Source organism: Dendropsophus ebraccatus, chromosome 6, assembly GCF_027789765.1.
Source record: "Dendropsophus ebraccatus isolate aDenEbr1 chromosome 6, aDenEbr1.pat, whole genome shotgun sequence".
Classification (NCBI taxonomy): Eukaryota; Metazoa; Chordata; class Amphibia; order Anura; family Hylidae; genus Dendropsophus; species Dendropsophus ebraccatus.
The window spans coordinates 71739067-71759975 of record NC_091459.1 but is presented as its reverse complement, the minus strand read 5'-3'; the positions used below and the strand labels follow the sequence as shown (position 1 = coordinate 71759975).

Below are 20909 nucleotides of genomic sequence, written 5' to 3'. Positions count from 1 at the left end.
AGCCCCACTTTCCATTGTCGGGTATGGTGAATTGGGATCACAAGGCATCATGCTATAAGCACTCCTCACTCATCATATCTGTGTATATGAAAAGGAGAGTGTGATGTAGAGATAGTAACATCACTCAGGGGGGATAAAGCTAAAAGAAAAGATCCAGCCAAGCCTCCTGTGACATCAGAGGATGATGTATTGTCGACGCAGAGGGCGGAGCATGACAATTTTCTGATATCAGAATATCCCTTATACAAAAAGTAAATCTATTGCCTAGATTTCTTTTTTATCTATTAGAGCCAGATCCTGACGTTCTTATTATCTAATTCTTTATGTTTGTAAAATTTAGTTTTTGAACATAATTATGGGAGCAGCCATCTTGCACTTATTTATCATTTACAGCAAGATGCGTAGACATAGGCAAAATACACTAACCCAGACATCATTGATAATAATGGGAGCATTTTTTAGGCACAATTTATGACCTGTGCAGAATTCATTCCACAAGGAGAGGAATGCTGAACTGTAAGCTTTAACTATTGTGAATGGTGTCCTATCTATATACTGGTTTCACCATTCACTATTGGCACATTTGTTAGCAAATTTTATTATATGCACACTTATTTTTGGTACTATAAACACAAAAAATAAAATCTAGTTTTTATACAGTACAGGAAGGAAATAATAATCTTCAACATGGCCTCCCCCAGGAAACATGATAAAAATTAATAAATATATAGTTCCACATTTTAATTAGTTGCCATAAACAGATGTAACTTTACAATATGTCAATTTCTGTGGTGTATTCCTGCAGTTATTTTCACTGGACAGCATGGACACAGCTCACCTTGAATGATATGTTGCATGACATTGCGTAAGATAGAATTTTGCAGCTTTTACAGAGTTAATAAATTAACAGGGACTAGAATTTTGGACTAATTTTTCCAGCACTTTGATAAATCCAGACATTATATAGAAAAAGAGGCTCCTGATCACGTCTAGAAATTTGTACCTAAATCGGTATTCAGAATTATGTAAAAACACACTGCAATTCGTGAAATAACAAACTATTGTATTCTCCCTATACCGCCTGTGTTCACCCTGATAATGCACTCTCCCTAGTCTGCCGACAATGTTCCTCCGCTTCAGTCTCAGTGAGCAGCTGTAGTGGATCTGGAATAGCATGAACAGACGGGGACAGTGTGTTATTAGGGTAAGGGCTCATTCACACATTCAGGTTTTTTTTAAGCTTCGTGGATTAAAATCCACTATTTAGCTCCGTGATCCATGAAAACCCGCCTGTAATTGCATCTGTATTGCAGTGTGTGTTTTCTTCACGGATCTGCCAGGTGGGGCCTGTGACACAATGCCTGACATCACATCTGTGTTTTCACAGATTTACGGACGTCAAATCTGAAGAAACTGAAAAATGCGGACCCCCTAGATGTCTATTGTGGAATCAGTGCCATGATAAAACTCCGCATTAGGACACGTCCTATTTTTTCACAGAATGGACTGTGTATCCGTGCATACTTGGATTGCCTAATAGAAATCAACGAGCCCTAAAATTACCTGTGATCGTACTCATTAGTTCCCTTTAAATCTGAAATCTTCTATAAAAGCAGTGTCCGACCGGCCCAGCAGATGACCAGAGGATCCTCCGGTAGGCCCCCAGCTTTAGAACCTGCAGTAACACTGATTGACACATTGTTTCTCACTGGTTCTTCATTGGTGGGCCCCTAACTGACCCCCTGACTACAACTCACAGCCTAGTTCATCCATTATGGGAATACACATAAAGTAATACAGCAAGTTGGCACCACTCACTGCTGCATCATAACTCTATTCACTGACTTTTTTTTAAAGTAGTTAAGAATACCCATTTAATAAAAGAGGCAACTCTAAAGAATGACTGAAGTCTTGAAGTTTGTGAGAGGATTTTTCTTATTGAAATAAAACACATCAGTCTGAACTAGTAGGTCATCATTATATATTTCTGCATGTTATAAAGAAAAATATCATTTCATCAACATACACGAACAGCAAAACTACACATCCTATAAACAGACATACGGTACCACACAGCAACAATGTGTGATAGAGTCAAACAAAAAACAGGTACATGTCAAAATCCTTTATTCTCTAAGACCAAGGTATGAAACCTACAGGTGATAGGCTGACAGAGTCATTTGGGCCCACTGTGTGCAGTAGTTGTGCAACTGAAGCAGCATTATTTTATTTTGTTAACTTCTCAGAAGTTCTTCATAACGGATTGTGAGTAAAACAAGAAGTGAAAGGTCTGTCTACAGCAACCTTACACCTCTTCTAATTTGATAATCTAATCCAAGAGACAGATGGGAAGATTCATCAAACTCTGCTATAGGTCTATACCTGATGTGGCGTAACCTGACATGGATCTTAATAGGGTTTAACAAGAAAGAACAGGCGCAACGGTAGAGCTGGATGAATCTATCCCAGTGTTAAGAGCCCATTAATTAAGACAAAATAGACATTATAGTGCAAGTATATTATGAATTTCTACATCATAAAAATAAGAAAAGCTTTTTTTATGCCATGACCAAAATAGGCATTGGAATTTTCTATCACAAAAAAGGAAAAATACCCTTTCTTAAGCGACTGGCCAAAGTCCCACTGGATCACTTTGTCGTTGACACAGTACCTAGAGCAGCAAAGGATTTAAGTGCAAAGTGAAGGATATAAATTTACCTATCAAGAGACACATAAAATACAGTTCATTGCACAGTAATTGATTAAATGCCCAACAGCAACAAAACATTAAGAGAAATTATCTATTAATGTTTGTTGGCGAACACAGTGATGAGTTCTGGAGCGTTCCACAGTAAAATACAACATACATTAAGTTTTCTGAACCATGCTTAGAACTACATGCTGCAGTGTCTCTGGTCTTCTCATATTCTTTTAAGCAAATGTAGACTTTTCCCATCAAAACTGTCATTTTCCAAAATGGAATTCTTTGGCTACTCAGCACACGGTGTAAGTAACAGTGTGCAGCGGCAAAAAGTGCATTGGAAAGCCAGCAATCACTACATCCATAGTAGGGTCCCGATAACAGGCAGGTGTTTCGTTTATAGTTGGCCCCTAATTTGTTCACTGCACCTACGTGATTTTAAAAGTAGCTGCATCCTTTATGAGTAGGCCATGACTATATTAAGGAATTGCATGTACAGCAGAACAGTTTCCACAGTGAAAATAGGTCCGTCTCCACAAAGCTTTGTAACACCAAGTACTCCCTGCAAACATCTTGTTAGGAGCAGCTCAGAAGCAATGTAACCCAAGTGAAAGCACTGCAAATGCACTGTATGAAAACTGACAGCCTTAGGTACCTTATTAAACACATATGAGTAGTGTTCAGTACTGTCCTGCTTAACCTGTAAGTCCTTCACAGAGTCAAGAAATGCCTGAAATTAACACCAAACATTGTAAAAGTAAGTCTACCCCGCATCTCTAATGTTCGAAGTCAACTAGTATCTGAAAGGCCTCCAACTTGTGAAATGGTTACAAGGTAAATTGGTAGGAACAAAAGAAATCAAAGCAACAGCTTAGAAACACAATTTGACTGTGATCCTTATACTACATGTATCCCAAATTCTCCATCTCGCTGCGGTAACGTTGCTCTGAAACTTTGCTTTTGTGCTGTTTGGTCTCTAGATGTTGTCTGAACTCTAGCTCCTCACTGGCTCCTGCATTGCACATTGAACAATAGAACTGTCCACTGGGAGTTACACACATTGCCAGGTCCCTAGGAATCCGTTGGCGAGACCGAGGATTAAAATATGGACCTAAGGGGGGGGAACAAGAGATCTTTTATTAGTGTTAAGTTTCATAGAACCATAGTGCATATGTAAATAGGCAGTGTCATGTTGAATCTGCATTCTGATTTAGCAGCATTATTCTATACGGCAGACTGACACATAAGGAGGCCAGTGGGTGATATTATTCCCTAGTAACAAATGTCTCTCTATGTACACTTATGTCACTCATTGATAAGACCACATTGGACTCCTAAGTCCAGAATGAGCAGGAAATTAAAGCGGCACCATCAGCAGGTTCTTCCCAATAAACCTGCTGATATGCCGCAGAAGTTCTTAACCTGATGACTGGAGGGCTGTTAATGATTCCTCTCTTCTCCTCCGCATCCTTTAGTTATTCGCTAATTGCCCCTATGCTAATCAGCGGCTTAGGAGCATTTAGGGCGTTACCCGATGCTACGGGCCACCCACTGTGCATATTCATACATGCATAGTGACCGACACGGGATGGGGCGTACTCGGCGGGCCGAGCTGGTGCTCCGGGCCGTTGGGTGAAGCCCCAAATTCTCCTAAGCGCCTGATTAGCATAGGGGCAGTTAGCGAATAACTAAAGAATGCGAGGGGGACGAGAGGAATCATTAACAGCCCTGCAGTCATCAGGTAAAGAACTTCTGCAGCATATCAGCGGGTTCATTGGGAAGAAAGTGGAAGTGCCGCTTTAAATGCATGGATTATAATTTCTACAGAATCCTTTTCCACAAAACTATACATCAATCTGCTTAGCTTCCCCTGCTCTAGAGCATGCTTATCGAAGCTCACATTGCATGTTCAACATGACAGGTTCCTTTTAAATTCTTCAGATAAAACATGAAATGACTTCCAGAGAAAAACTCATTGCCCTCATAAGTTTTCATTTGCATGCCCTAGAACAAAGACAATTTGGATGGTTTGGTTCATTAACTTGGTTCATCGCTTTATAATTAGGGAAATCTTCATTTAGTGACATAAGACATTGATATTGAATAGCTAAATATTCACTGCCAGTCCTGGGAATGATATTATAAAACTGATACTGTATTTGCGGCATGAAATTGCTTGTGGAGGCTTAACAGACAGTTTGCTTGGCTTTCAAGGAACACTACCAAATGTCTTATATCAGCTTTTTCAAATCTTCTTTGAGGCTCATTTCCCATGATGCCTTTCTTATATCATGCAACATTATCATTTTTAAATTTATAACCATTTACTTGAATTCCAGGCCCAAACGAGGAGGTTTCACAACTCACTTTCACGGTCTTTGTATGACAAAGAAAATTATAACAAAATCAGGTAAGAGCTTTAAATAAAATAGTGGAAATACAGTAAAACGTCTCCAAAAGACCATCTGTTTGAGAAGACAACCCCAATAACTGGATTTTCAGTCCACCATACAATGCGTGGATTTTCAGTCCACCCATAGTAGGAATTTTGAGAGGACCATCCCTCTAGAAGGCATGGTGGTCTGAGAAAGATTTCACTGCATTACTGTATGTATTGTTCTTATATATGCTCACAAGGTAAAGAGCTGCAGGAAGTTTTAAAACTTTTTAGATTTTATTGTATAGAAAAAGAGTACAGAATGGGGTTTTCCACCAGCTCCAAATAGATGTGAAAAGGCAAACTGTTTTTTTATACTAACAAAAGGCTCACTGATGTGCTACATGTATAAAAATACAAATAAAAAGCTGACACGTTTCAAAGTGATACGACTTCTCACTCATGGAATACATTATACAAGCATACAGTGTTAAATAGAATTGGTACAGGTGAGGAATGTCCTAACCTGCAGGTAGTTTGCATAGAAAAAGATTTACAACATCAAGTAGGGAAGAAGAGGAGGAGAAGACAAAACACCTAAGTGCAGGTGTCTGCTGTTTACTAGCTACGGAGCTGACAGATTCACTTTAACCTTTATGGGATATATATATACTGTGTAAAACAGCCCCCAGTTGGCTATTTCCATCTTCCCCACCACCTTTAGAGGTCACAGGAAGGTTGGAGGGGGTTGGTTGGCCCTCAATCTTGATATGGGGTGAGACTAGCATCTATCAGACATTCATGCCATATCCTGTGGATATGCCATATATGCCATTAAACAAACACTCCCAATTTGGTATATGACAATTGGTATTCTAAACCACACAACCCCTTTAAGTAGGGTATTGTATAGCCTACATTTTGCCTTAATGGCTTGCTATACTATTGCGTCTGAAAGCGCTCTGCTTTAAATGTCTGCTTTTATCCTCTTTGATCTGTATCCACTCTCTTACATTATGCATATTTATTCAGAATGAAAATGTAGTAGCACAAAACAGCCACAAAAGTGTTGGCGCCAGCAATGTTCTACAACCGCTTCAAAACTTTGACACTTAAAAACTCTCATAAATGTTAAGAGCGTCTGTCACTACAACGTATAATTACATTTGTAAGCCAGGAAAGAGCACTTTGGACTCCTGCTGTTTATATATACACAATAAGGACTATAGGTTTCCATTGAATTTGAATCCATCATAGCATTCCATTTCAGCTGTTTAAAACTCTACCTATACATAAATGTAAAATACATTAAAAAAAAACATCAAGAACTAGTAGCCTGCCATATGGTATCAGCAATAGAATAAACATAACTGTGATCAAGCCATTCTTATAAGCACTTGGCATGGAATAAATACAGTAAGCTGATTGTAATTACAAGAAACTTCAGGACTTGGAGATTTCTATTAGGTAATGTAAGACAATGGTTATTACAATGAACCAATGCACAAAGATCATTACATTGAGCTAACAGATTGCAATAGTAAAATTTCCTTTCGCCAGCCAAGGATCTTTATGTACAGAACAAAGATCTTTTCTTCTTGATTGAAACAAAATTGGGGATTACATTTCTGTATATATAAGGGAGATGCAATTCATCTAAATTCAATTTCATTCAGCAGCAGTGTTCACGAACGCTACACTATGCATGTAACATGGGCCAGACTGAGAGATTCTTCATCTGTTACTATAGTAACAATAAGCCATTACTCCATAAGGCCTATTCTAGGAACCAGCCTGGACATGTCTCTTTGATAGAATACCTGTATTATTCTGAGGAGAGCAGACGTTTCTTCGATTCTGCATCATCTTATGTTCATTGCCTTCTTTGCGAGCTCTCCTCTTGCATTCAGAGTCCCTGTGTGTGACAAAATCACATTCTATGGCATCCATGATGAAAACACATCATATATGTTACAATCACACACCAAACAGCTGCTTAGGCTAGGTTCACACTGCGTTTTCAACATCCGTTTAACGGATCAGTTTTTCTTTTACGGTCAAAAAAGTAGTGTCAACAGTACTTTATTGTGCGTAAAAAAAACGCATCCGTTTTGATCCGTTTTTTTTTATAATGGAAGTCAATGGAAAAACGGATCAAAAACGGATGCACACAAATGCATCCGTTTTTTGCAATCCATTTTTTACAAAAAACGGATCCGTTAAACGGATGCTGAAAACGCAGTGTAAACCTAGCCTTATATACATGAGAAATTCTGGAGACAATATGTCCCTTTCAGATTTTTGCCAACTGCATTGATGCCACAAAGACCTTGCATGGATTAATATAACCATATACGTTAATGTATACACAGATAACTGACCCTATTTGAAGGGGTTCTCCTGGCGTTTAACATTGACTGCATATCTACAGGACAGCTTGGGTTCCAACACCAGACACCCATGTTTATCAGCTGTTCAGTAGTTTATGTATGCTGGAAGCAGAAGGCTCTTTTTACGTTGTAGTGGTGGCGCCAGCTTAGTGCAGCGTAGGTCCCATTTACTGTAACTAAAGGTGGCTGCACCAGGTGTCATCAACATTAATGGCCTATTCTCTGAATAAGCCACCAATCTATAAATGGCATGGTTATATATTTTTGGTATATATAGGTAGGTGGCAAATTTTAAAGAATATACAAAATCTACTTGTAAGGGCAAACAGCCCACAATAATATTGTAATACACAATTTGTGAATGTTACTTTAATGGATTTGTATATGAAAGAAGAATATCCTTCTGCTGATTCTCCTAGTTCTGGCCTTGTGAAATTCACCACTGTCATGCACTGCTGCTTTGGAAACAAGTGCCAGACTACCTTTCTACTGTCTGGATTATTGGATTTCACTTTACAAAGAAATGTAGCCTACTTGAAACCACCAGCATGAATAAGACCATAAATACATAAAGTCACAATATAAAAATAAAAATTGTTTAATTCTTAGGTAGTGTAGACTTATTTGTGACACGTTTCTTCTTCATTCAAGAAGGATTCCTACAGCATCCGTGATGAAGAAACGTGAATTTATTCACATATCAGGGTACAGGGGTGCAACATTTCGACCCCCCATAGGGTCTTTGTCATGTTTGACAAAGACCCTATGCGTGGGTCGAAACATTGCACCCCTGTCCCCTGATATGTGAATAAATTCACGTTTCTTCGTCACGGGTGCTGTAGGAATCCTTCTTCTTGAGTCTATAGTGCCCACCACAAGAATAGTGTGCCTTTCAGCGTGTATCTCACTTTGAAACCTAGTAGCCATTTGGATTGTTGCTTCCACAATGTGCTCTTGGACTTTTCTAGTTTATTGGAACGTTTCCTCTTTATGTCACACAACTGTGTCGGCAAAGTAGGATGGGCCATTAAAGGTATTTAACCAGACTTTTAATTGACTGCCCCAAGACACTCGCCACCTGACAATCCAGAGCTGTAGCACTGGTATACACAGAGAACAGGTTACAGCAACAGTAACCCAGGAGAACCACTACACAATGTATAGAGATGTCTACTTCCAAAACTGCTCTCTGTGTATGTGGCTGACACAGCTTTGGCATTTAGATACATTTAATAAAGCAAATACATGATGTATCGAACATCTTCTAATGAGGATCGCCCAAGGAAAGTCAGACTGAAAGGTAATACTACTGCACAGGACAAGTATATTCGAGTCCTCAGCCTTAGAAATCATCAATCAAGTCACCAGACATTGACATTAAAGTTCAAGCAGAAGAAAAATCTGAACATCTGCTGCTCAGAGAAGACTGTGTGAATCAGGCATCCATGGTACAAAGACAGAAAGGAATCCAATAACAAGGGAGGGAAATGGGGACTTGCTTGGACAAAAAAAAATGGAGTCCAAATTTGGGATTTTTGGCTTGATTGGCCGTGTTTCTGTTAGATGCAGCAAATATCAACAGATGTCATGTGGATTTGTGCGTCTCATCATGAAGCATGGCGGAAGATTCTGATGGCGTTGAGGTCCTTCACTGATGACACTGTTGGTGATTTACACAACCTGTGTGGTTTCCCCAGATTGCTGCTGTGACCGCTGTTTTCGGGTCGCTGACCCTCGTCATTACAGAGAAGGGCAATGGCTGGTTCACTAAAAGGCCTGAGTTGTGGTACTAATCAAGTAATATTTCTCCTTAAAGAGACCACCAAATGGCTTCTGAAGAGACATATGCAAAGTAGCTCTCTGATGCCACCTTTTGGAGGTGACATTCATAGCATACACTGTCTACGGTGTTGGCTACCTCTTGAGGTCTGCTGAGAGAACAGCAAGTGTGTACCAAGCTCTTAAAACATAGGATGGTTTGAATTGTATCATCTACTATTGGTTGTTTATTATTATTCAAATATATGTAAACAGTGAAAAATAATCTGCGTTGTCCAAATAATTGACTGGTACTATACATTATGTCTAGATTTTTACTCTTATACTAGAGGCCCACTGTGGCAGGCCATACATTGAGGTCTTCTTTAGCAATTTAACATTTCACCTTTATGACCTTGTCTGCAGACGATCTAATGGAGGATTTCAAAATGCTCAACCCTTTGTTCTGTGTAAAGAAGCCACAGTCATAAAGTCAGAAGGGTCCGTCCCCCAATCAGTCATCCGATGTGTATATTAGGTAATAGAGATGGTTGGCTTACATTGCTTTAAAGCAATACAGTCACTTGAAAAAAAAAACTTTTGACATGTTACACAGACAAGTGAGTTTTGGACAGTCAGGGTCTGAGACCCCCACTGATCTCGAGATGAAGCAAGTTGAAATGCACAGCCGAGCACTTTACTCCCTAGCTCCTCACTTGATCTGGCTTCTGGTAAGGAAAATAATGGAAAACGCAGCTTCTATGAAATGGTTAATTTATACTTACATAAAGGCATTAGCTGGTGTCTCAGCCAGACGCAGTCTTTTGGCATGGTTTTTTCCTTGGTAGTGTGCTTGAGCAACAACTGGAGAGCTGAATGAGGCGTCACATAGTTTGCAGTAGTCATTCTCAGTAGCAAGAATCACTCGCCCCCCACTTTTTGGAGCAGCCACCTGAATGAATTACACACATAACTTGCATTTTAGAGCTAAATCATCATACTGTTTATTACATTTCCAAAGAAATGAAAGCTTACCATGAGAATTATTCATAGCTTTCAGGATCAATACTAACTCAAATGGGACTCAAAGTTTATAGCTAGGTGCACGTCAACCTAATAGGCCGGGTGCTGGTGGACACCTCACTACTAAGAAGCCCACAGAAATTGCTTTTTAAGGACTTTGCAGTACCATGGCGGTACTGCAGAGAGGACTTCTTCAAGGTAAGATGGGACCAAATTATGGGAAGCAGTGGGATTCTATCAAGAGTCCACACCCAGCAGCACCAAGGTGGGCAAAGAAAAGCAAGTTTGAGGAAAAAAAAATGTTTGTATCCTAGAAATTACTGAACAATATCAATTATTTATGACGTTTGGCATAAAAATTATTCAAGACATAACCCCTTTTAATGAGAACATCTGCCAGATATAATAATGAACCTACATTAGTAGGTGCCTTGATACCATATAAATGGCACCCAAAACGTTAAAGGGGTTATCCAGTGCTACAAAAACATGGCCACTTTCTTTCAGAGACAACACAACTCTTGTCTCCAGTTCAGGTCTGGTTTGCAATTAAGCTCCATTCACTTCAATGGAATTGAGCAGCAAAAACCCGCTCAAGCTGGAGACAAGAGTGGGGCTGTTTCTGAAAGAAAGTGGGAGTGTTTTTGTAGCGCTGGATAACCCCTTTAAGAATAGAGGACCAAATTGCTTCTATTGAACATACAGGTGACAATAGTCATTGTACAAATGCTGGCAGCTATCACCGCCAGCCTTCTTATAGACATGCATCTTTGGCCAGACATGATGAGTATGTTAAAGAGGGCCCTATCACATTGAAAACTAAGCATCATAGTATATAGAGGAGGAGAAGCAGAAAGATAGATAATATACAGTATACAGACTGCAATCGGTGCATGGGCCAATTATAGCTAATAAGCATTCCTAGCAATGCTCATTCACCCAATAATTGGCCCATGTAAAAGGGCCAGTGATCAGTCGTCTGATTTGATCTTTTGTGGGCAACTGTAAATATTTCTATTGGCCGATCACGAATGCTTAGGTCACTGATTCTGCAGGTATTTTAGGGTCCAGGTTCTTGAGATGAGGATAGGGCATACAGTAACTACTTTAGATGGGCTGGGGGGAAAGCAAAATGAGAAAATATTACTTTACTGAAAGATTAATTGGTGCTTAAAACAAACATCCAGCAGATGGTATTGACTGCTACCTTCTCTAGATGTCAGCTATCAGACAACGTATTGTCATTGGCCATAGAACAAACACTAAAGATGTCTGATCCTGAGAACATCAGGAGACTTAGGACTGGCTGCTGCTGCTGCTGCATACTTCCAAGCCACCAGAATTCATCCCGCATTATTACATCAGTCAGCAGGACCTTTCTGAGTCAGTCTACTGGAACATCAATACAGTGAGAGTAGTGGTTATATGCCAAGCAGCCTAATATGCAGAATCATTTTCTACTAACTCAAAAGTGAAGTCTAGGCGCCCTCCAGTGGGCAGTGCTGGATCTTAGTTCTATGTATGGAAATGACATTCACTCTTAAGAAGAGAGCAAATAATCTCAAGAATTCTTATACATATATTCTAGCATACATTTATTAAAGGATGCCTAAAAGATGAGCTGCATCTTGTTCAGACATTAATGTAGCTGGTGAAACAAAAAAGGATTATTTTCTGGGCTCAGTTCATGTTGCTTTTAGACTTTAAAGCATCCCTGTCAATTCCAGTAACTTTGACATGTCCTCAGACTCACTCCTGAGACCCGCTGTGATCTCGATATACACCTGCACGCTCCTCCCAGCTGTATTTCAGAATCCCAGCAGGTTTCAGGAGTGAGAGGACCAATGCGATCAATAACTTTTGACATATCCTACATATCAAGTTACTGCAAATGTGTTGCTGAGCAAACCAGGGTGTACACACAGCCTCACAACAGAGCTGTAAGGCTGGGTTCACATGTTTTTGCAATCCGTTTTTTGCAAAAAAAAACTGTAAAAACTAAGGAAAAAAATTTATGCAATTGTGTGTATCTGTTTTGATCATTTTTTCCATTAACTTTTATTATAAAAAAAAAAAAAGATTTTTTTTAACAGACACAAAAAGTAGGTCAACTACGTTTTTGTGTAGGGTAAAAAAAAAAGCGTTTTTTTTTTATAATGCAAGTCAATGGAAAAGTGTATCAAAACAGATGCACACAATTGCATGTTTTTTTTTGTTTTGTTTTTTTCTGAAAAAAAAAAGAACCGCAAAAACGTAGTGTGAACCTAGCCTAAGAAAAAAATCCAGAATTGTTATTTCATGGGCTCCCCAAGTTTATACTAAGTCAGACAGGGCGAGAGTCATAACAGGTCCTCTCAAGGTCAGGTTCAGGCTCATAGCCTCCTAATAAGATTTTAAAGAGTCATTTTTTGAATAAAGTCCTTGTTTAAGGGCAGGGCCGTATTAACAGCTGGTGCTAACCTAGGCACTAAATCTGAAGACGCCCCATCTTTACACACCAATTAGCATGACTTTCTAGTTTCTGAACATCATATTGATATCTGATCAGTCTTAGGCCGCGTTCCTACATTTACTGTACGTCACCACATGCAGCCGAAACCAGTCCCTCATGCGGTAACCAATAGGCGTATGGCCAATTATCCTGGTGAAGAAATGGAAATGTGGTTTCGGCCACATGAATTGCTCTACACGTAGAAACATTGTCTGAATCGTGTTTTTCATGGTTTTAAACTGCTTAGAACATAAACAAATTTCCACATTGAATCAATGATTAGAGCAGTCTGCATATTGTCTGAAGGAATTCTCACCACAGGATTGGTAGATTGGTAGGTAATAGCTCCAGGCGTCACATTTAACACCGCCACACCAGACCTGAACGATACCGCCATACTGTGACTGGACAACACCACCATACCAGACCTGACCAATACCACCATACTGGGACCAGATAACACCGCCATACCAAACCTGACCAATATACCACCATACTGGGACCAGATAACACCGCCATACCAAACCTGACCAATATACCACCATACTGGGACCGGATAACACCGCTATACCAGACCTGACCAATACCACCCCCATCCCCTCGAAAAGACACCAGATTTCCTGGCAAGTCTGAAAGGGAGGTGGAAGACTAAAAAAAAGAAGAATTTTCTTCCCCCTGGTGCTGCCCCAGGTACCGGACCACGGGTGCCTAGTAGTAAATACGGCCCTGTGTAAGGGGCACAAAAACACAGGTCAAATTCCAGTCATTTAAGTGGAAATTACTGTATAACACACTAATGTGGTCACTCATCAATGCATACTTATGTAACTTCACATAATAACCCGCCAGGTAATGATAACTAACCAGACACTTACATTTGGTGAAGATGATCCAGGTGATTCTGTTTGTAAAGTGTGTCTTGAGGAGGCCGGACAACTACTTGACGCACAGTAATTCCGTAACTTCTTGCTGTGGTTTTTGCCCTAATATTCAAAGGTTTTGTTATAAGTACTGTACACTGTTGTATACATCTATAACACATATTCCAAGAGATTTACAGTAGATATAAAACGTCTACACAACTGTGTTAAAAGGCCAGGTTTTTGCCATGTACAAAAATCAGAACAAGACAAATGATATTAGATTTGTATCCACCCTCGATGTGAGCCAATTTGTACAATTGCATTGAAAAACAATCTAAAATCATTTAGAGGGGAAATATAAATAACAAAACTGCTCAAAAATGGTCAGTCAGCATAGACAGTATAGAGTCTAAGCTGACTGGTCATTTTCTATAGTCGCAGCACGTCAGCGGATGTTGTAGAAACGCTGACAGCGGAAAGCAGACAGCCCGGGAACTGGAAGGTGTGTCAGGTGCACAGTTTACACATATACACACATGCCCATTACATATACACATTAACAGTACTAACCCACACAAAAACAAATAGGCACATGAACAGTGTCCGGAAATAATAGGCAGGTACATTATTTTAACTCCCGTTCTTTAGAACATAATGCTGTGTGAACACAGCGGTCGTCATTGCATTAACTCCCATTGCAATCAGTGTCTGTTCTTTACTCAAGAACAACATAGTGTGACCATACCTTTAGTGACCAAGCCAATTTTCATTTTTGCGATTTTGTTTTTATTCTCCTCATGTTAAAAAAAACAATAGCTCTTTTATTTTTTCACCTACAGACTCATATGAGGTCTTTCTTTGTGACAACAACTGTACTTTATAACAAGACTCCTTATTTTTCTATAAAATATACTGTGAAACTGAAAGAAGTTATTTATTCGTGAAATAAAATTGAAAAAAAAAACATTTTTCTAACTTCAGGGGTGATAACCCCTTTAAAGGAGAAGTCCGGCCTAAATTTATTTTTTATATGTTATTACTGATGGAAAGTTATACAATTTTCTAATGTACATTAATTATGGGAAATGCTCATATACTGCTATTTCCCTTAATTTAGTGTATCAGGAAGTGTTAGAATTATCTCTGAAGCAGTGACGTCACGACGAATGGTGTAATTCCTATGGAGTGTCCAGCAGGGGGCGCACTATATATAGAAGTCAATGAGTACCATTGACTTCTATATATAGTGCGCCCCTGCTGGACACTCCATTTGAATTACAATGGATGTGTATGTAAATGTAATATACAGTGTTTTTGATTGAATACATTTATGAAATACTTTGGGGAGCAAGTGTCCTTGCTCCCCAAAGTATTCCATAAATGTAAGCAATCAGTACATAACAGTAAGCCCGCCGAACTGCCGCCGTCCGCCCGCCGCTACCGAACGCCCGCCGCTCTGGACTACACTAAACTACTACTCTCCCCACCTGCTCATAGCATGCGCAGGTGATGGGAGAGTAGTAGCTGGGTTATATCTCCGAGATCGCCGCCGCTGATGCCGCTCATCACTGCAGCCATCATCCCCCTCCTGCTGCTTCCTTACTCTATCTGATGGCTGACTCCCCGCCCAGCCGCCGCTCTCCGATCACACGTGCCGGCGGCCGGGCGGGGAGTCAGCCATCAGATAGAGTAAGGAAGCAGCAGGAGGGGGATGATGGCTGCAGTGATGAGCGGCATCAGCGGCGGTGATCTCGGAGATATAACCCAGCTACTACTCTCCCATCACCTGCGCATGCTATGAGCAGGTGGGGAGAGTAGTAGTTTAGTGTAGTCCAGAGCGGCGGGTGTTCGTTGGCGTTCGGTAGCGGCGGGCGGACGGCGGCAGTTCGGCGGGCTTACTGTTATGTACTGATTGCTTACATTTATGGAATACTTTGGGGAGCAAGGACACGTGCTCCCCAAAGTATTTCATAAATGTATTCAATCAAAAACACTGTATATTACATTTACATACACATCCATTGTAATTCAAATGGAGTGTCCAGCAGGGGCGCACTATATATAGAAGTCAATGGTACTCATTGACTTCTATATATATATAGTGCGCCCCCTGCTGGACACTCCATAGGAATTACACCATTCGTCGTGACGTCACTGCTTCAGAGATAATTCTAACACTTCCTGATACACTAAATTAAGGGAAATAGCAGTATATGAGCATTTCCCATAATTAATGTACATTAGAAAATTGTATAACTTTCCATCAGTAATAACATATAAAAAATAAATTTTGGCCGGACTTCTCCTTTAAGCAGCATTCAGAGATGTGCCTTAATGCATCCATATGGACCAAAGCAATCTGACTGAGCTAATGTGACTCCTGATGTGAATTCTATGGGAGACTGTCCCAGGCATGCTCTATAAGCCATGAGTAGGTAGGGGGAGGATATGAGCTGTGACCATCACCCATTGTCAATGGAGGATCCTGTATTATCTGCCTCCAGTTTTATCATAGGTGTCGCCTTACACTTTAAGGCCATGTTCCCACTGCGTAAGTTTCGTAATAATCACTGCTGTAGTAACAACGGCTGTGATTACTACGGAACTTCCGTAGTGCTGCCTTCTAAGGAGTCCCAGCCGGAGTGTATATACATAGTATACACTCCGGCTGGGATCCCTAGCAGCACTGCAAGAAACACACATGTCAGTTTTCTGCGGACGCTATTAACTGAATAGCGGCCGCAGAAAACCCTGTCAGTTCACACAATGGAGTGTGCGACTCCGGCCGCACGCTCCATTGTGTGCAGCAGGGAATTCAGATGCGGACGCTTTAGCTCACTTTAGCAATGGGCCATAGAGTAACTGGGAGTTTGAATGCAAATCCTGCCGCTGAAGAAGGATGATAGTCAGATTACTGTTAGCGTTCCAACTGATGGTTATCAGAGAAATCCCTGGTGTCTGTCCTCCAACCTGTCGGCCTTCAGTGACATGTCTCTCCCTATATGCACATAGGGCAATGTGTCATTCATGGACTCATTGCCACTGGGGCGGAGAACTAAATGTGTGGCTAGTTACCCCATTCCTGGAAGCTCTAAAGATTACAACCACTCTGAAACATCCATGCGTTTTAAAGTGAATCATAGTTTAGGTATCAAAAAGCAGAGGTCAGGATCCCTTTAACTTAGGGTACTGTTATCCTAGAATAAACAATGCTTATGTTTCCAGTTATGAACTGGAACTCCTCAGGAAATGTCCTTATGAAATATTTTATATATGGCCAACTTTAGCGACAAATCTTACTCAAATAATTTTTAAAGATTGTATAACCCCCTTTAAACATACAGTTTATATACATGGAAAAACATTAAAAGGATAAATCAAAACTAACCTGCTCCCCTTACCTGATAGTGTGCCTGAGCTTGCTGTGCCGAGTTTAAAGTAACATTACACAGTTTACAAGAGAGTGGTTTACACAGGTCTTCCAAGGACGGATCTTGCTCCACAGCTTCATCCTGTATGACTTCCAGAGAAGGAGGTGGAGAGGCAAGGACAAGTCTGCTGTCTGAATGAGGCTGTACAGGTAGTACTATTTGCTTTTTGCCCATTGCTATGGTGGATGGAAAGGCAGATGGCTCTGGTTGAGATGGCAGTCTGGCATGTTGTAACACAATCATTTGCTCTAGTGTTATGCAAAGTCAGTACTGAATGAAGTTTCTATGCCAGCAGCAGTGAAGATGACTTAAAAGATAGAAAAGAAATACATAAGAGACAATATTAAATACATAAAGCGTGTTTCCAGATATGCTAAATAGTTATTTTTAAAGTATACCAATGCACTTCTACATTTTATTAAAACAAAGGCCTCCAGTTATTTTCTGTCTGCCAGCACAAAGGAACATGGGAGAAACCATGGTCCTTTGAGTGTGACTGTCTGGGAAGAAGAAAAAAGAAAGAAATAGGAAGCCCTGGTATACCGCCTTACAAATCAGCCCCATGAGGGGTTATTAGCCTGACAATGGAAATGACAGCTACTTCCTGTCCTGGAAACTTAAGATAGGGGAACACTTGAGCACAAAAGCTTAGGGCATATTCGCACCCATCTGTAGAAATGTTGTGTGTTGGGAATCTCATAATCTAATATAATCTGCCCATATGAAGTTTCCCAGAAGTTTCACAACCAAAATGGTTGCATTAAAGGAGAAGTCAGGCAAAAAGTTTTATTAAAGTATTGTATTGCCCCCCAAAAGTTATACAAATCACCAATATACACTTAATAAGGGAAATGCACATAAAGTGCTTTTTTCCCTGCACTTACTACTGCATCAAGGCTTCACTTCCGTTATAAAATGGTGATGTCCCAGAGCTGTGTAACATTTTGGGGGAAATGCAATTTACTTTAATTAAAATTTTCGCCGGACTTCTCCTTTAACTTTAACTATGCATTAATCTATAGTACAAGCAAATGTAAGAAAATGTGTAATATACCATAGAAAAATGCTTCTTTTTTTTCCTATTCAAATTTCTTCACCGCTAAATGTTTGCTCACTTTGAAAACACATATCAATTTTGTCCTGTATTTACAAAAGGGCTCACTAAGTCTATAGAAAGGGGTGAGGAAGTGAATTTAGGAAGATTAATAGAGACTGCAAAGAGACCACATGAGACAACTTTAATTATCAGATCACAACCCAGGGCTTGATTAACTGGTAGACTGCTCAGTACTGCCCTATAATGTCCCCAATTCTGCTGGTTGTGTACGATGAAGACGTAGATTCCTCCTCTGTGTGTGCGCAGTGTATAAGAGCCAGTGGTGAGGGAGTAAACAAATAAGAAATGGTTTGTTTAGATTTTTGACCATTTACTGCTGTTATAATCCTGGACAGCCCTTTAACCACTCTGACAATTTCTCAGCACAGATTGGGAAGTACTGGGGGAGAAAATGATGTTAATTGTCCCTATACAAGAATTCTGACCTGTCAAAAATGATGGACTAGAACTTTGGTTAATTTGCAGACGTCTCCTGTTCCCAACCTCCAGACACTGACCTCTCTCATCAGCCTAACAGTTGCCATGGTTACACCAAAAATGTCTACAGCCTTTCCATGTAATCTGTTCTCTTATATTCTATGGGTCACTTATTAGCCCAAGACATACATTTATAAATAGCATTTACTAGACAAAAAAGTGACTGAGGTTGTTACAAATTGTATGTATCCATGTCTTCATTTTCATCTCTGGGAAAGCTAGTGGACGACCACTAGCCCCATAGAGCCCTATGGCTTTCCTAGACTCAGTGGCAAAGTGAGCAGATTCCATGCTGTATAAAACAGCCAGGTGATTGTCAATGTGCCTGCCACTTTGCATCTCACACCTGTGATCATAAGGCTGTCCTAGGCTCCTGAACATCAAATATGACCACTTATATAGGGATGCAAACCCCTTTTGCATAGTTCTACAGAACTAATATGGGATCAGAGCTGTAATTGGCATTTAACCAGAGAAAATATTGAGGGGGACATTTATGAAGGCCGGTGTACTAATACGCTGGTCTTAAATTAGCCCCAGCCCCCAATTGTCCCGCCAGATTCAAAAAGAGATGCACATCACTAAGTGAATCAAGCCTGACCTGCGCCTGCTGTATGCATGGATTTCTGTCATAAATTTTCTGCTGTAAATCATGGTAAATCAGGTGCGGGAGGAGGCCACAACTCCTCCCCGCCTTGATGCGGCATCCGGTCATAAGGCTGGCGTATGCCAGGGAGAAGGGGCAAATCTGCGCCTTCTCAAAGGTATACGCCAGTGGAGCAGCGTTCATAAATGTCCCTCTTAGCTTATGTTTTAGACATCACCATTTTATCCAGGAAGTGAAGCCTTGATGCAGTAGTAAGTGCAGGGAAAAAAGCACTTTATAAGCATTTCCCGTAATAAGGGTCTATTGGTGATTTGTATAACTTTTGGGGGGGGCAATACAATACTTTAATAAAAGTTTTTGCCAGACTTCTCCTTTAAAGCATACCCGTCACTACAAATAAATTTTGACATGCTATCATTTACTGCTAAATCCTGCTCTGATCAGAAGATATAGCCATGGAAAGATCGGAATTGGTGGCCAGCCAGGCAGTGGATTGCCTGGTCACAGCCAGTCTCTGCAGTGAGACCCACGGTGATCAATTACTTTTGATATGCCTGATGACCTGTCAAAATTATTTGTAGTAACAGTGTTCATGTACTCAGCAAACTGCAAAAAAAGTTTATTAACTATGCAGTTACATTCTGCAACATATTTTTTTTTACTGGTCTGGATTTACAATCTGTCTGTACTGTCCAGAGTTATATTTATAATTATCTTGCCTTATTAACACATTCAGTAGTTTTTCAGAACCGCATATTATGTCCACACTCTGCAAAAAATGTGTCCATAGTACATCCGTAAGGCTGGGTTTACACTGCACTGTTTGCAGTCCATTTTATTCATACGATTTAATGTCGACCACATTTTTGTGTACGTTAAAAAAACGAATACGTTTTGATCTGTTTTTGATCCTTTTTTGGAAGTCAGTGGAAAAACGGATGCACACAAATACATCAGTTTTCCATCAGTTTTTTGCACAAAATGGACTGCAAAAACAGACTGTAGAAACGCAGTGTCAACCCTAGACTAATTTCTTTATTTTGCAGAGCTACAAAAATGGGAACGTGATAAATTAAGGTTATCCATATTTTTTGCAAAGATTACCGATGTTACATACATACAAATAACAAATCAGTAAAAATAGCGGATTTTCCAAATGACTTCTATCATTAGAATATGTGCCACAATTACAGCCCATACTAGGACATGTCCTTCGTTGTTGTGGCACAGACAATGTGAATAGGCCAATTAAAAATGTGCCTTATAGGGAACCTGTCACCCCGGGCAGCTACCCCAAACCTAGGGCTGGGCGATATTGGCCTAAATCAATATCGCGGTTTATCGCATATGTAGCTGCGGTAACGATAATTGGATGATAACTATGACACGCCCCCTTTGTAAGCCACACCCCTTTTACAAGCCACACCCACTTGGCCGTGCCAAACTGGGGATAGTTTGTTTCAATAAAGTTAAAAAAAGTACAGTAACTCAATGAGCAGCAACCCAAGGCTAGGTACACACTACAGGACATGTATATACAGGTATACAGCTATGTGCACACTACAGGACGTGTATATACAGGTATACAGCTATGTGCACACTACAGGACGTGTATATACAGGTATACAGCTATGTGCACACTACAGGACGTGTATATACAGGTATACAGCTATG

General features: G+C 40.2%; 1 protein-coding gene across 1 annotated transcript in view; it reads right to left on the bottom strand.

Annotated features, from left to right (window-relative positions):
- Positions 1-1964: 1964 nt before the first annotated feature.
- Positions 1965-20909, bottom strand: part of ZMAT3 (zinc finger matrin-type 3) — a 41122-nt gene continuing 22177 nt past the window's right edge. The window contains exons 2-6 of the mRNA XM_069975164.1: positions 17005-17341; positions 13616-13723; positions 10012-10178; positions 6899-6993; positions 1965-3812 (exon numbers count right to left, since the gene is read on the bottom strand). Coding sequence (XP_069831265.1) covers positions 3604-3812; positions 6899-6993; positions 10012-10178; positions 13616-13723; positions 17005-17277 — 852 coding nt within the window. The 5' untranslated portion in view covers positions 17278-17341 and the 3' untranslated portion in view covers positions 1965-3603. The remainder of the gene's footprint in view (positions 3813-6898; positions 6994-10011; positions 10179-13615; positions 13724-17004; positions 17342-20909) is intronic.